Here is a 16888-nt window from a genome sequence, read left to right on the forward strand (position 1 = left end):
TCACTGGTTCAATCCCTGGTCTGGGAAGATTCCGCATGCCGTGCAGCAACTAAGTCCATGAACCACAACTGCTGAAGCCTGTGTGCCTAAAGCCTGTGCTCAGCAACAAGAGAAGCCACCACGCCAGAACTAGAGAAAGCCCATGTGCAGCAATGGAGATCCAGCACAGCCAAAAATTAAATAAATAAATCAATCTTTAAAAAAAGACTATTCAGGTCACAAAATTCACTAGAATATTTGAAAAATAACTCATTTGATTTTAATGTTCCTAAAGCAGAACTGATTTAATAACCTAACCTGTTGCCCCTCAAACTGTGGTCTGGGAAACAGTAGAAAGGGTGTCATGTGGGAGCTTGGAGGAAATGCAGACTCTCTAGCTCCCCCAGCACTCCTGAATCAGAATCTGCATTTTACCAAGTGGACCCTGCTACAGCGCCTGGTGGACTTTCCCAGGTGACATGATGCTGCAGAACCTAGAGGTCAGAGTCATCATCTCACCTTGGTTTTGAGCACCTGGTAACTTAACTGGCATAGTGACTGGGTTCTTTCACCTGCATGAGCCTATTTAATCTTGAGAATCACCCTCTAAAGCAGGCATTCTTAGAATGTCAGAAGAGTTGTCACCAGATATGCCAAAGGTCTCACTAAAAGACAGTTTCTGCATTTGTATTTCCTAAGTCTGAGATGGGAAAATTGAGGCCCAGTCTGTAACGCTGGCCTGGTCAAGGGTGAAAGCCTCCAGTGATTCCAGTTCCTGGTGTGGGCACACCCTGTGCTTCTGGTGAGCCAGACACCCTGTGGACAACAGAAGAATCTCACATCCCAGCAGCAGTGGAAACTCAGTCCCCAACCACTGTTCATTCACCGTCCAGTTGTGGGTTGATGTGAAGGGCCCTGGGAGGAAGTCATCTGTGACTGAGGTCAGGAAGAGCAGATAGAGGTCCCACATCTCACCTGCAGGCTGGCTTCCTGAAGCTTCAATTACAAATGAAGCTCAGAGGGGTAGATAAACACATTTCCCAGGGTAGATAAACACATTTCCCAGGATACACCAAAATTGATTGTGTGTGTATATGTATTTGTGTAGCTTCAGGGTTGTTTGAATTAAATCATTAAAAGCAGTAGATACTAGAAATTCTCATCTTTCAATTCTGCAGCATTTAGGATGTACTGTTTTAGTGGATTTTGAGAAGGCAAATAAAATCAATGATAAGAAGCACTTGGAATGAAGCCTTAGATGGGATGGATCTAAAAGGAGGGAACATTCTAAAATCCATCAACCCTTCCACAAGATTCCCTGCCCTTCCCCCTGCCATTCTTTTAAAAACCATGGGCTAATTTTAATCTGACTCACTTCTATTTGGTAGTATTTTGGTTTCTTTTTAGGTATTATCCTATTTTCTCCTTCTTTACCACTGACATCAGCTTATTTCATATGATTCTGAAATATATTAAATAAATACGCATTTAAAATATTATTTTACTTGATCATGAATTGTTTGTCTTAAAGGGCCTGTCTGGGTAGAAGAGTAATTTCTCATATCCTGTTCTTACAGGAAGAATTTTAAATCGTTTCTCCAAAGACATTGGGCATATGGATGACTCGCTGCCTTCATCATTTCAAAAGTTCATTCAGGTAATGTATCAGTCCTGTCAGAGTTCTCACAGGGAAGAGCAGAGAGCCTGTTTCTCAAGGCATTTTCACAGGGGTTGAGGGTGGGCCTTTCAGCCTGGTGATGTGTCCTTTTATCTTAAATAAATGCCATGTTTGTGAGAGAAAGGTGCGGCTGTGATTGGGTGGCTGAGTTAACATGAGTAACTCCTGGGACAGGAGTGGCTACGCTGTCATGTCAGGGTTGGTCTGAAGCAGCTACATGCTGGGTAAGTGGTTCTCCCTCTGCCTTGCAGGTGTCTGGTGTGGATCCCCTTTACTGTAAGCATATTTCATAATAGAAACAAGCACCTCTCATGAAAAGATAGCCAAGATGAACTAAATTATGCATTGTATTACCATAAAGGACAGATATTTACAGCACCTTTTTTTCTGATAAAGCATGTGTTACTTACAAAGAAAAGGTTAATGATAATAAGGTGACCAATAATATTTGAACAAAAACAATCATTGTTGTTCACTCGCTAAGTTGTGTCTGACTCTTTGTAACCCCATGGACTGCAGCACGCCAGGCTTCCTTGTCCTTCACTGTCTCCCATAGTTTGCTCAAGCTCATGTCCATTGAGTTGGTGATGCCTTCCAACTGTCTTATCCTCTGTTGACCCCTTCTCCTTCTGTCTTCAATCTTTCCCAACATCAGGATCTTTTACAATGAGTTGGCTCTTTGCATTAGGTGGCTAAAGTTTTTGAGCTTCAGCTTCAACATCAGTCCTTCCAATGAATATTCAGGGTTGATTTCCTTTAAGATTGACTGATTTGATCCTCTTGCAGTCCAAGGGACTCTCAAGAGCCTTCTCCAATGCTGCAGTTCAAAGGCATCAATTCTTCAGTGTTCAGGCTTCTTTATGATCCAACACTCACATCCATACATGACCACTGGAAAAACCATAGATTTGACTATATAGATCTTTGTTGGCAAAGTGATGTCTTTGCTTTTTAATGTGCTGTCTAGGTTAGTTATAGCTTTTCTTCCAAGAAGCAAGCATCTTTTAATTTCATGGCTGCAGTCATTGTCTACAGTGATTTTGCAGCCCAAGAAAATAAAAGTCTTGTTACTGCTTACTCTTTTCCCCTTTCTATTTGCCATGAAGTGTTAGGACTGTATGCCTTGGTCGTTTTTTGAATGTTGAGTTTTAGGATATCTTTTCCACTTTCTTTCACACTCATCAGGGAGCTCTTTAGTTTCTCTTCTCTTTATGCCATTAGGGTGGTATCATCTGCATATCTGAGGTTGTTGATATTTCTCCTGCAATCTTGATTCCAGCTTGTATAGTCTTACCTGTCCTATTAATATTCAAGAATGTTAACACTAAACCCCATCTCAGCACAATATCAGGCTAATGGAATTTCTCCTCTAGGTAGTTATCATATTTTGCAAACTAAATAATTATTCCAAATTGTAAAAAATCACCGTGTACTCTCAAGTGAAAGAGTCATCCAAAAAATTGTTTCTATTTATTCATGTGGATTCATGACTTCTGATAGAATTCCAACTGGTGTGCTCCAAATGGAAAATAAGCATATCAAAATAGTGATTCTCCTTATTTCCTGGAGCATCAGGACTTGGGTCACTTCTTCTGGGTCAACATGTTTCTTGTACACACATCGTTGTCTTTGTGCCATGGTGAGACAGAAGAACAAAAGCACTGGCCATGGTAATGGGCCATCAGATGGACCTGAAATCCAATCAGATGGGGAGAATTGTGTGTGTAACTTGGATTAGGCTCCTTAAAATTCCTGAGAATGTGGAAGAAATGAGACTGGCTTCAAGGAACTTGAAGCTTCTCTGTCACACACAGGAATCTGCTGTTTCCTTCTTCAGAGTGTTGACTTTTTGCTTGGATGCTATTTTTGTCTTCTACAGCTTCTGTTAACAGTTTGAGGCAGTTGCCAATAAAAGATTCATAAATGTATATGCATAAATAAATTTAAATATAAGCTCATACATTGTATATATGTTAATATAATATGTAATATTCACTATGAAAGTGAAAGTTGCTCAGTCGTGTCCAATTCTTTGGGACCCCATGGACTATACAGTCCATGGAATTCTCCAGGCCAAAATACTGGAGTGGGTAGCCTTTCCCTTCTCCAGAGAATCTTCCCAACCCAGAGATCGAACCCAGGTCTCTTGCATTGCAGGTGTATTCTTTACCAGCTGAGCCACAAGGGAAGCCCAATATCCACTATAAGGCTGGTTAGGGTATGACCTGTAAATAGAAATAAAACTCTTATAAAAAGCCTATTTGAATTGCTTCAGAATTTAGCAGCATGAAATCTGAAGGCCCTAACTTGGGAGCTTCTGAGAGCAACAGTTACAGGTCTTCAATGGGGACTCAAGGAAAAGTATTGGCACAGATGATGTGGAGCCCTTCATTTGATCTTACCTCTTCTTCCTAGGTTATCTGCCATCCTGGGTTGGTCATAAAAGGCCCTGACCTGGGGAGAGCCAGCCTATTGAAACTGGTGAATATTGCCCAATAAAATAATGTGAGTCTATTAAAAAACTGTAATTTGGAATTTTTTTTTTTTTTTTTTTTTGTAATTGACATTTCAGAAGACCTTTTTTCCTGACAACTACTGATGGCAAACCTCATGACTTTACTTAAGATCACACACAGAAGGAAGGACCCCACCCCATGAGAAAAGGGTATAGCAAGGTGGGATGCATTAATTAATCCTATGGCTGTAAGAAATTGTTCAACTGTAAGTATAATAGAAGGGAGCTCAGACAGACCTATATTTCTCCACTTATGATTGAAATTTGTTCCTTCAGATTCCATGCTCTTCATTCTGAGTTTTATATTGATACCACAGCAGATGGGGAGAAACAGAAAAAGCACATGTCTCCATCCAAATAATGCAGTTTGATTTACAAGAGTTCCTGGACACAGTCACAGTTCTGGACATTTCCTTCTCCTTTCAGGCCCCTCTGCATGCAACTGTATCTCTGGGATTCCCCGAGTACAGATTCTTCCTGTCTTTCTTCATGACCTGCAGTACCTTCCTAGGAAAACTTAGGACAACCGCTTACCCTCCTAGCTTACCATTTTCTTACCTATAAATGGAAATGAAAGTTCTTGCTTTTCTCATTCACAAATGGTTGTGAAGATCATCTGAGAAAACTTATCTGGAAGGTCTATGAAATGATAACCCAAGTCTCTGTGATATAGGCATTACTCTGCTAATGCACCCGCCAGAGACATGCTGGGAAGAGCTGCCCTGGGCAACAAAGTGTGGAGTCCCTGGGTTGGTGAACATGAGGTGCTGATTCTAAGAGGACATAGAATACCTGGTGCTAACTTGGACAAGCCATTTGACCTTTTCAGCCCAGCTCCCTTTTGGTCAAAATTTCCAGGAATTGTGATTGCTACTTCAAATTATTCATGTTGTTCTCTGTTTCTCTAGCCTGTGAAATTCAGTTGTCAATCTCTTCTTCAAAGTTTCAATAAAGGATTCACATGTTCTTCCCTGTGTTTCCCCAGTGCCTTGTGCAGATCACATGGAATTGTATCCATCTGAGATCATAAACTCTGGAGGCGTTGGCCCAAACTGTGTGAATCTGCACATCCTCAACTTTTGACCCCCTTTCATAGCAGGCTAGATACTAAGATAGATACTACATGTAGATACTAAGTGCTGGTTGCATTCCTATCACCTGAAACTTTTCACCAGGATATCATACTTTTCCTGATAAATATGGGTATCTAAATCATCGTCAATCAATGATTTGGGCTTCTATTCTACATGCTGTGTTTTTAGACCAAGATCATTTCCGAAAATAAAATCACCTCATGGAACGGTGTGATGCTTAAGTGAATGATTATGGAACTCTTACCACAGTGCCTTGTGTAGAGTAAAAACCTGGTAAATGGCATCCCCTGTTGTCATAATCACTATTCCTTAAAATAGTCATTTTTATAATAAAGAAAAAATTTAATGTATATCTAGAGGATAAAATAAAAAAAACTCTTCTTGCTGTATAAGTTGTCTCTTTATTATCAAAATTCTTCCCCAGATTTCTAGGAAATACCAAAAATTGGTTTTATCACATTTATCTTCTTTTGTCTGCTCTTTATTGGGCATGCTGATGAACTCTGAAATTCCTTAAATGAGGTATTTAGAAGAAAAAATTAAGATAAATTAGGATAAGTAATAAATAAGTAAAAATAAGTAATAATTAGTTTAAGTAATAAATAAGTAAAAATAATTTTCCTGGACCATAAATAGTTGGCTGTATGTTGGGAACAAGCTTAAGTATGTCCTAATGACTCGTGATGTAGACTCTGGCTCCATGGCTCAGGCTTTGTGGTTTCCATCAAGCTCCTTTTCCTTTCCCTGTGCCTCAGTGTTTCCATCTGTAAAATGAGATAATACTATTACTTGATTGGGCTATTGTGAGGAGTAATAAACTAATACATGTCAAGTATTAAATGTGTAGCCCTGTACAGAGTCAGCACTCAGTAAATGTTAACTATGGGTAGAAAACCAGGAAAGAAAAATTTCCACTTCCAAAAGTCACTTGCAAAAAATTTCCACTTCCAAAAGTCATTTGCATCTTTTTCTCCTTTACTGGACACTAACTTTGTAATTAACCACTTCTTTATCTCTTCCTGTGTAACTGAGGCTTCTGGTTTCCTCATCTGTGATGCCTGCTCATTCATCTCTAGTAATACCTACTGACTCATGATAGTTTAGGGTTCAAGTCCTAGTCTCTCTGAACCTCAAATATTCTCTCATCTATTAAAATTAGTAATTCCTACCTTATAGGCTACTAAGTGTATTAAAAGAGCTAATACCTAGAAGGTTCTTAAGGTTTTTGGCACACAGCAATCATGCAATAGAGCTTCCCAGGTGGCTAGTGATAAAAAATTCACCTGCCAATGTAGAAGATGCAGGAGGCATGGATTTAATTCTTGGGTTGGGAAGATCCCCTGGAGAAGGAAATGGAAACCCACTCCAGTATTCTTGCCTGGAGGGCTGCGGTCCATGCGATCGCAAAGAGTCGGACACGACTAAGCGACTGAGCACACACACATAATCTTGCAATAAATAGCATTAGAACCATCTATAATTTTGTTTGTTTGGATGTCAAAGCTTTCTCTACTGTTTCAATGCATCTTTTAAGAAAATAAGTTTAATCCCAACAAAATAGTCCATTTAAGTTTATTTTTGAAAAGAATCCTTGATAAAAAGGCCCCTGTATCTGTTTTTCACTTTTCCAGACATTTCTACAAGTGATTGCTGTGGTAGGTGTGGTGGTGGCAGTGATTCCTTGGATGGCTATACCTGTGATTCCTATTTGCATCATTTTTTTTTTCCTTCGGCGATATTTCTTAGAGACATCACGAGATGTGAAACGCCTGGAATGTTCAAGTGAGTACTGGGACTCTCAGGTTGGGATGGCAATGCTGGTTGGCTGGATTTATACCATAATTAACCACATCCCTGAAATCCTGCAGAATATATCTTCCAGAATTTCTCCCTAAGTCAGCATTAGGTAATTGTATATTATGGGCCCTGTGAGTCAGTGTGACCCTTAAGCCAAGTTGAGCTGGTGACAGGTCAGCTGCAGCTTTGCATTTTAGCACAAGGATGAATATGAGCACCAATGAGGACAGGGGCCATTTCTGTCTTGTTCATGACATATTTCCTAACACAGAACAGCTACCCAGTAAACAGTTTTCCAAAAAATAATATGTTTCATCATGTTGGTACTATTGTAGAAGGAAAATAGGGAATTTTTCTTCCCTTGAAGTTACTAGAAATGACAAGGAAAGGAAAATATTAAGAAAAGGAAAGGAGGCATCAGGAAATGTACTCATATGTCAGAGGTGATATTTTTAGAAAATACATTATTTCACATACTCCTAAGATGGTAAGTAAGTTGTAGTTGTTAAATGTATTGAAAAGATAAGCCCTGTTATTTCCAGGTTTGCTCTTCATCATCACTAGTATTTGAGATGATGTCATACTATGTCACCCCTCCCCAAGACTGTTCATGTAAATGGTGCTGGAAATAATCACTTTAGGAGGACCCAGGAGGCAGATCTGTTTAGTAGACTTTTAGTTTATCACTCCATTCAACTTCTTAGTTTTAGAATAATGGAGAACATTATTTTATGATTAATCATCCTATTCTTCAGGTAATCACAGAGGATGAAAAAATCCAGAACTTATCTCATCATTAATGCACAGACATATTTCATCAATATTAAAACAAAAAACTATAATGAAGGTATAATTGTTAAATATTTTTAAAGAAGGTATAAGGACACCATACAGAAAATAAAGGAAGAAGATGTTTGTATCAGAAACCTTAACCATGGATAGTTACTGCAAGTTAATACCAACTTAACTTTCTAGAAACCAAGCCAAGAAGAGAAATGTATTGAGTCTCCTTCTTCTCTGTATCTGCTAAGTGGAAAAATCTAAGTTAATCAAGACAAAGGAGTTTTTGGTGGTGAAATTTGTGTGTTTCATTTTTAATAATAAACTCTTGAGAGCCATTCATCCTATGTATTTGCATAAAGTACAGTTGGTGTCATCAAAGCTATACAAAAAATTTTCAGTCAAGAGAACCAGCTAAGCTCCCATGAGGTCTGGGTTTTTTGAGGTGTTTGATTGCATTATAGAGCAGTAGAGTCCAAACACGTGTGATATTTTGCTGATGTGATTTGGTAGGATGGTAGGACCTTGGAAAACAGAAGAGAAGTTATGAGCTCCATTTAGTCTTTTGTGTAGACAGGGCTTGAATCATTTTATGATTTGAAGTCAGTCATGAAAAGGAGTCATTCAACAGTCTTGTTCAAAGCAGGTTGTTCCATTCAAAGAGGGATTGTTCCAGAAGGAATGTTTTTCAGAGATTTTTTGCCTGAAGCATGGGCCACTTCCCATCCACATGGAAGTGGAGAGAAGGGTAACTCCTGAGGCCTTTTTCAAAAAGCAGTGCAGGATTTCATCTGGAGAGTCTGAGAAATTTTTGGCCCCATCCCTGTTGAGTATTTAGACTTTTTGCAACCTAGTAGGCTGCAACAATGTTAGACAGTAAATGTGATCCAAATACCCCCTCCTCCACACCCCAGGTAACCAAGTGAGATGGCCTGTTGATTAGAACTGTTTATGTTCTCTCTCCAGGTTGTGGGTCTGTGCCATAAATAATAATGCCACTATTTTCTCTATGCAGTAACTAATAGTATATCTTAAGGCCACTGCTGGAGCCACCAGCAAAAGGATCGCTATAACCAGAAGGCATAAGCCTACTTCATTCCTGAGCTCTGAAAAAACTGCTAAAATCCTGAGGTTTATATTCAGATCAAGCTGCCTATCTTTCTGGAGCAATATGTTGACTTTTGTCCTCTTAGTGACAAATCTGCAGCTGATCATAATGGCTTTTCATTTTTATAGAACTGAGCATAACCAAAATGCAAAACCAGGATGGCATTTGGTTACATTTCTCTAGCCAAACCTATTCATTTGGCAGTGCCGAAATTATGAATCTGTATCAAATCCTATCTGTAAGGATTCTGTGATCAACTAGCAATGTCTTCCAGGGACGTTGCTGAGGGAGGGTTAGCACATGTGCCACATATTATTCAGTCCACGGATCCTCAAGTCTGCTGTTTTAAGGCATTCTCATGCCGGATTCCCTGGGACTTTATTCAACCTAAGGTGCTTAGTATGGTGTATGGTAATGGCTAAGACTGTTGGATGTTAGCTGAGTAAGATTTGAGGGTTTTCTGAAGGTAAACAAAGTCTGGAGAAAAGTGTGTTTAGTCATGCATGGGCATCCTTAACCCTGGTTATTCTCCCTCTGAGACACTGCTGTTATGATTAAAAGCACAGCCTTGGAAATAAGACAGAATTGGGTCTGACACTCAGCTCTACCACTTAGGTGAGTTAATTTGCTTAATCTTGGGCAAGAAGTACTCTTAATTCCTCAGCCTGGTTTTCCCTCTGTCATGGGTATACTAATACCTGCCTTCTGGGGCTCTCAGGATTTCTTGAATTGAAGCTTGTAAAATACTTGCTGTGCTGTGCTATGATTAGTTGCTCAGTCATGTTAACTCTTTGTGACCCCATGGACTGTAGCCCACCAGGCTCCTCTGTCCATGGGGATTCCAGTCAAGAATACTGGAGTGGGTTGCCATGCCCTCCTCCAGGGGATCTTCCCAACCCATGGATTGAACGAACATTTCCTTCCTTGCAGGTAGATTCTTTACCATCTGAGCCACCAGGGAAGCCCATGAATACTGGAGCGGGTAGCCTATCCATTCTCCAGGGGATCTTCACAACCCAAGAATTGAAACAGGGTCTCTTGCATTGCAGGCAGATTCTTTACCAGCTGAGCTACTAGGGAAGCCCCAAAGTACTTGCTAGTGACTACCAAAGGCACCAGAACTTTGAACATGAGGGTATTTAAAATTTTTTATTTATTTGTTTGTGGCTGTGCTGAGTCTTCGTTACTATGTGGGCTTTTCTCTAGTTGTGGTATGCGGGCTTCTGACTGTGATGGCTTCTGTTGTTGAGGGGCCACAGGCTCTATGGGGCTTGGGCTTCCAGCTTGTGAGCTCAGTACTTGTGGCTCTCAGGCTCTAGAGCACAGTCTCAATAATAATTGTGCACGGGTTTAGTTGCTCTTTGGCATATGGAATCTTCCCAGATCAGGGATTGAGCCCTTGTCTCCTGCACTGGCAGCAGATTCTCATCCACAGAGCCACCAGGGAAGTCCAACTGTGAAGGAATTGAGAACATAGTAACAACTGGCAGTTCTCACATAGGTGAATGATAAGCTGCAGCAAGACTGCCACCCTGGGGTCTCTTCATGTGGTTCCCTGCCCCCCCCCCACCCCAGGGAAGATCTGCACTCCAGGTGGAATGTGTCCCCAAGTGTCCTCAGGGTTGTGGAGACACAGCCATATGTCATGTAAACTGTAGGGTTACATGTGTCTATGACTTCTGACTGATGTCATGGCTGTTATATAGTGTGCTTCAGGATTGTGAGCTCGGTCTTTGTGGAGAAAAGGGTGTTATGTTGGGCAAGGTAAGACCAGAGCCTTGACTCCCCTCTCCTCATGTACTAGTTAGTTTTCTTTGCAGACCCTCCAGTTCCCTCATTCTGTCATCCTGCTCACCCCTAGTGGGGTTTGAAAGAAACAGGATAGATTTTCACAGGTCACCATTCCCTCTGACTCACTGTAACTCTTGGGCATGAGGTGAGGTAGTTGATGGGGTGTTTGGTTCCCTGGTGTTCAAGGCTGAGATGACACCTGGTTTCTAAAGTTGACCCCATCCTCCATCCCTACTGGAGAGAATCAGCTGCACTTTGATCTCCTGGTGAGGGAAGCAGGTGAGGGAGGCCACGCTGAAGAGTTTGTTCCAGGAGTCTCCCTGAGGGAACAGGCACATCTACTTCCTGCTCAGAAGCCTTGTCTGTGATGAATAGTGTTGACGTCACATTTGCTCTGGAAATCACAGCCTGGTTCTAGTGAGTTTTCTGTGTTCTCTGGAGCTGGACTCTTTTTTTCTTTTTTTCCATTTATTTTTATTAGTTGACATCCTCCTGACAGTGTGATGGGCCCAGAATTCACCTGTGTCATTGAAAAGTGCTGTTAAAAGTTCATATTGCTATTTTAAAAGTGTAAAGTTAAAGCTAAAATAAATACTATTATATGTTACTCAGTAGAATAAGGGCTTCCCATGTGGTGCTAGTGGTAAAGAACTCACCTACCAATGTAGGAGACTAAAGAGATGCTGGTTTGATCGCTGGGTCGGGAGGATCCCCTGGAGGAGGGCATGGCAATCCACTCCAGTATTCTTGCCTGGAGAATCCCATGGACAGAGAAGCCTGGTGAACTACGGTCTATAGGACTGCAGAGGCAGAGATGATTGAAGCAACTTGGCATGCAATAGAATGAAGAGAGAGAACAGTATAGATGCTGAAGTAAGATCACAGACATGTCCTTAGAAGGTTAGAAACACCATTGAACCACTTTTGGCTCTTTGCCTGAATTAGATACAAAGGGAAATGTTATATCATGTCCTGTTTCAAAGGTTTTTTCCTTACAGCAATGTTACAGCTGAGGGTCCCTAACAGTTAGGGTTCCTGATCAGATGTCCCAGGTAGGAAGAGCCGCAGGGCTGAGTGGATGGTCAGCTAGGACCCAGCCCAGGCTCTCCTCCCCCAGCCCAGGGCTTCTACCCTCCTTGAGCTCCAGTGTCTCAGAGGAGGAAGCCTGTTCCTTCCTTTCTTATATGATAGATCCAGGGATACTAAGCACAAGAGGAGTTCTGTGTCTTTCCCCATTTATACCCTGCCCCCCTACAGCCCCTCCACCCCCATGGAGCCTGTGTATATGTCGATACTGACTGAACTGTCACCCAGACAGGCATTTGGATGCCAGGCTAAGGAGTGAAAACCTGAAAATAATTTGGAATTTCTCCCCTTTGATTCTTTCCCCATCATTTTATATAATTTCTGAGGTCTCCTGCAAAATAAGTAACCTTAACTTCCCCTAAATGCCCAGATTTTACTAACAGGTCTTTTCTAGGAAATGTACAAGTAACAGAGTGGTGTCAGTATTTCCTGCTGATACAGCACAAGTTATCACTCACCCCAGACAGAGGTCACAGGCTCACTATCTGCCTCTGACAGCAGCAGGTTACAGCCTCATTCATGGTGGAAATGAGAACCGTAAGGGTCCTCCCTGCCTGGCAGCCTGCAGCCCACCTATTCCCTGGTGGGCAGGTGCCTAACCCTGGTGCTTGTGGTCAATGTCCTCTTGGAGAAGATGGCAGGAAATGGTCAGTGAAGGGACACCAGACCCCAAACCCACATGAAGTCACTCAAAGAGAATGATCACTAAGGGCACAGCTAAGTTTTACAAGGTGATGTGAGTGTCACATGCCACAGTGGCCTCCAAATGCCAGAAAAAGCATTGAGCAGGTAGTTTTAAAAACCTGGATTAGATTCCCAGAGCAGAAGTCAAGACCACTCAGAGACACCTGTCTCAGCAAGTCCTGTGGGCACAGGAGCAGTGCAGTACCAGGTGTTCTGTGACCTAAGAGACTCCTGGCACAGGTGCAGGAAGAATCCCAGGATGGAGGAGACAGCAGACTGTCTGCTCCTCTTACTCATCTTGCCCCTGTCCTATGTCTGGCTCTGGTTCAGTGTAATGGATGTACTGACTCTATCCTGGCTCTTAGGTTACTCATCTAAGTTGGAGACAGCACACAGATAGCTCACCAAAGTTCAGTGTGGTAACGAACTCTCAAAGAGAATTAAATTTTAAAATGCTATTGAATTGGGACTACCCTGCTCGTCCAGTGGTTAAGAATCTGCCTTCCAGTGCAGGGAACTTAGGCTTAATCCCTGATTGGTGAACTAAGTAAGTAAGTAAGTAAAGTCGCTCAGTCGTGTCCGACTTTTTGCAACCCCATGAACGGTAGCCTACCAGGCTCCTCCCATGGGATTTTCCAGGCAAGGGTACTGGAGTGGGTTGCCATTTCCTTCTCTCGGTGAACTAGGATCCTAGATATCACAGGGCAACTAATCCTGTGTGCCACAACTAGAGAGCCATGTGCTGCAACTACTGAGCCCATGAGCTCTAGAGCCTGTGATATAAAATAATGGAAGCCCATGCACTGCAACTAAAGAAAGCTTGCATGCTGCAATGAAGAACCTGTATGCCACAGTGAAGACCCAGTGCAGTCAAAGAAAATGCTATTGAATCAAAAGTTTGTGAACAATTTCCACCCAGAGAGATGTCAGGGAAGAATTTGGAGAGAGGCCATGTTTGAGGATTGTGATGAACCAGCTAGTAAAGAGTTTCAGTATCTAAATCTAGGTCAGATTTGAATTTGGTTAAAGATAGATTCAGGCTTCCCTGGTGGCTCAGCGGTAAAGAATCAGCCTGCAATGCAGGAGCCACAAGAGACACGGGTTCAATTCCTGGGTTGGGAAGATCCCCTGGAAAAGGGTATGGCAACGCTCTCCAGTATTCTTGCCTGGAGAATCCCATGTACAGAGGAGCCTGGTGGGTGAGTCCAGAGGGTTGTGGAGAGTCAGGCACAATTGAAGAGACTTAATGTGCACGCACAAAGATAGATTCAAAGAGAATCTTTCATTTCTAGGTCGTCAAGGTGAAGCTTGACGTGAGCAGGAGTTTGAGCTGCACATGGAGAATTCTCTCCAGAAAGGGCATCATCCCTTCTCCCTCAGGCAGCCCAACCAGGAATTCCAGTGTGCTTTTTGGCAGAACGTGCAAACACAGCACACGGGAGGCAAGGGGTTTCTTTGCATCCAGCCTCCCTGACTTTCTCTGTTGTGTGTCTGTCTCTGCTTTCCCAGCACGGAGCCCAGTGTTTTCCCACTTAGCATCTTCTCTCCAAGGACTCTGGACCATCCGGGCGTACAAAGCTGAGCAGAGGTTTCAGGAACTGTTCGACTCACACCAGGACTTGCATTCAGGTCTGTGAGTTTCTGGAGTTGATTTCAAAGGATGGGATGTGCTGTCGTCTGAGGCCTGACCTCCCTCTCAGGTGGTCTTGCTGGCCCGCACCTCTCTCTGTGCTGCCCCATGTCCCCCTCTGCACACCTGCTTCCCCCACCCCTTCCTCTCAGCACCCCGTCTGTGCTCCCCTCTTCCCTCTTCTCCCCAGACCGACTTCCATTACCCTTCCATCACGGTGTCCTATGACTTTCTGTCCCTTTAGGACAGGAGTCAATATACTTTTTTGTTTTTTTTTTTGAAACAACAGATAGTAAATATTTTAGACTTTGTGTGCCATTCTATCTCTGTTGTAACTTATCAACTTTGCTGTTGTAGCACAAAAACAGGCAAAGATGATACATCATCAGCAAAAGCACATGACTGTGTTCCAATAAAACTTTATTTACAAAAGCAGGTGATGGCCATTCTTGGCCCACAGGCTATAGTTTGGTCAACTCTATTTTCAGAGCATGCAGGGCAGCAGATTTGATTGAGGTAAATCATTATCTAATTAACAGATTTTAAACTCACTTGGTTAATATTATTCTGAGTATTGGTAATATTTTTCCCTACATAGAAATTTCAGAATTCCCTCTAAATCTGTAAAATCCTGGCCCATCTCTCCAGTCTTCATTGTATTTTAAAGATAAATGGCATTTTGAAAGTTACATGTAGATCCAGTTAGCTCATGGTTGTATAGACACTGGCTCCTGAGAATAAACACTGTGCAGGGCCCTGTAGTAAGTGTGGAGGTGCTGGAAACAGAGTGTGAGCTGTGTTCTCTGCTGTCAGAAAGCTGGGAACAGTTGGCCCTGAGAGAGGATGAGCCTCACGTCGAGGCCTAGCACTCGTAGGAAATGCACCAATGAGACCATTTTTCCATATTCTCCATTGTGATCATATTACTGTTTATAACCTTTGAGTTAAATTTTTTTCTTATTGAAGTATAGTTGATAGACAGTAGTATATTAGTTTCAGATGTACAGCAAAATGATTCAGTTTTATATGTGTATTTTTTTCAGATAATTTTTCATCATAAATTATTACAAGCTATTGAATATAGTTCCACAGAGCCCCTGGCTTGATTCTTCTGTGTCCCATGTTATCTGATATCAGAACAACTTTTTGGAACCTTCATGTTCCTTGGGTGTATAACTTTGCCATCCTACTTTGTGTAAAAATCTTCTGTAGCTCAACTGAGCAAAATGGTCTTTCTTGTTCAAAGCAGTTAACATGGTTTTCCTAACTTATTCATTATGCTTATTATGGTTCACAAATCCAGAGGCCTGGTTCTTGCTTTTGACCATAACCCAATGGTTCACTTTGCGATTGGATATCATCTATATTATCTTCATCGGTCTTGTTGACTTTGGGTCCCTGAGTCTTACACAAAGTAAGTATGGGTGTAAATAACTATTTATGGTGTGATTAAAATTTATAGCTGTATTTACAGTTATTATATTAAACTCTCGCCGCCTTGTCTAACAAGTACAGTTTGGTTCTGATGAATTGTATTAAAGCATTTGCAGCATGTGATTCTACAGTGTGGCCCATGTAGAGAGGTCATTTGGGTCTTGATGGGACCTTTTATTCTTTTCTCTTTCTTTGAATGAGTTGATGTTTACTCAGCAATAGAAAGCTGACCTTAGAAACTTTCCTGGTAGTGTTTAGTAGTTGGATGGAGAGAACCTAATTTGCCATAAAGCTTTCTGTCCAAGTTAGGATTTTAGATTTTGGCTCTAGGGCTACTGGGGTCTCTTGGTTGTAGGTGCTTGGTGCACTGGGATGAGAAAGATTCTCTGTAGCAAAAGACACCATCCTCATCGCTGCATGGGTACCAGATGAGCAGGTGTTGGTGATATGGCATGAATTTACCAGCCCTAAATATTCTATAAGAGCAATATTGAATCACAGTATTTAATATGGAACAACGAAAAGGGTATTTTAGTTTTAAAAGCACTGGTTTTTAGAAGCCATTGCCTTGTTTTTCATGGTTTCCGATTATCACTGCATTGGACATAGAAAGTGAAATTGCTTGTTTGTTCTTGAAACCACAATGACAAAAGTCTTAATAATAACATTATTCCTAATTGTCTACTGTATATTGACAGTGTTGAGATTAAGTTCATTTAATAGTCTTTCTGAATTCATAGTGGTTTTAATTTTTTGGGAGGGAGGTTTTAATTGTATTGTGGACTCAATCAAATGATAATAAAAGTATAAGTAATATTGTCATTATATGTAAATGATTTAAATATTATAAAGGAGTTATCTTAATAAAGTGATAGGAGGAACTGGCCTCAAGGTCAAAAACAGGACTGACTTTTCTTCCCCCTCTTCTTTCTCATTTAGTTTTGAATGTCGGGCAGGTTGGCCTGATACTGTCTTATGCCCTCAACGTCATGGTGGTTTTCCCATTGTGCATCACACTAAGTATTGAAGTTGAGAATATGGTGATGTTTATCTTAACATTCTTAACCTTGTACTACTTCTTGCCATTAAAAAATATAAAAGGAATTCTTATGTAAAATATTAAAACTTGTTTTTACATCTAGCTCACAGAATTTTTTATATCCTCCTCCATCTGTATAAAGCTAATCTAAAAAAGTATATCTTTTACTCAGTGTTATGTGTGCCATGTCAGCAGGTTTTTATTCATCACAAACTGTCTTCACATGTAATAAATGTCTCTGTAGGAGGGAGATTCTGAAATCTTGGGGAGAAT

The 16888-nt window shown here is 41.3% G+C and overlaps 1 protein-coding gene across 2 annotated transcripts in view; it reads left to right on the plus strand.

The window, feature by feature from the left end:
* The window catches only part of LOC136144257 (ATP-binding cassette sub-family C member 4-like), a 243740-nt gene that overhangs the window by 167248 nt on the left and 59604 nt on the right, over positions 1–16888 (plus strand). For both annotated transcript variants that reach the window (XM_065902003.1, XM_065902004.1), the window contains 5 exons: positions 1557–1636; positions 6898–7048; positions 14022–14141; positions 15446–15556; positions 16516–16616. In XM_065902003.1, coding sequence (XP_065758075.1) covers positions 1557–1636; positions 6898–7048; positions 14022–14141; positions 15446–15556; positions 16516–16616 — 563 coding nt within the window. The remainder of the gene's footprint in view (positions 1–1556; positions 1637–6897; positions 7049–14021; positions 14142–15445; positions 15557–16515; positions 16617–16888) is intronic.

Source organism: Muntiacus reevesi, chromosome 11 (assembly GCF_963930625.1).
Source record: "Muntiacus reevesi chromosome 11, mMunRee1.1, whole genome shotgun sequence".
Taxonomy (NCBI): Eukaryota; Metazoa; Chordata; class Mammalia; order Artiodactyla; family Cervidae; genus Muntiacus; species Muntiacus reevesi.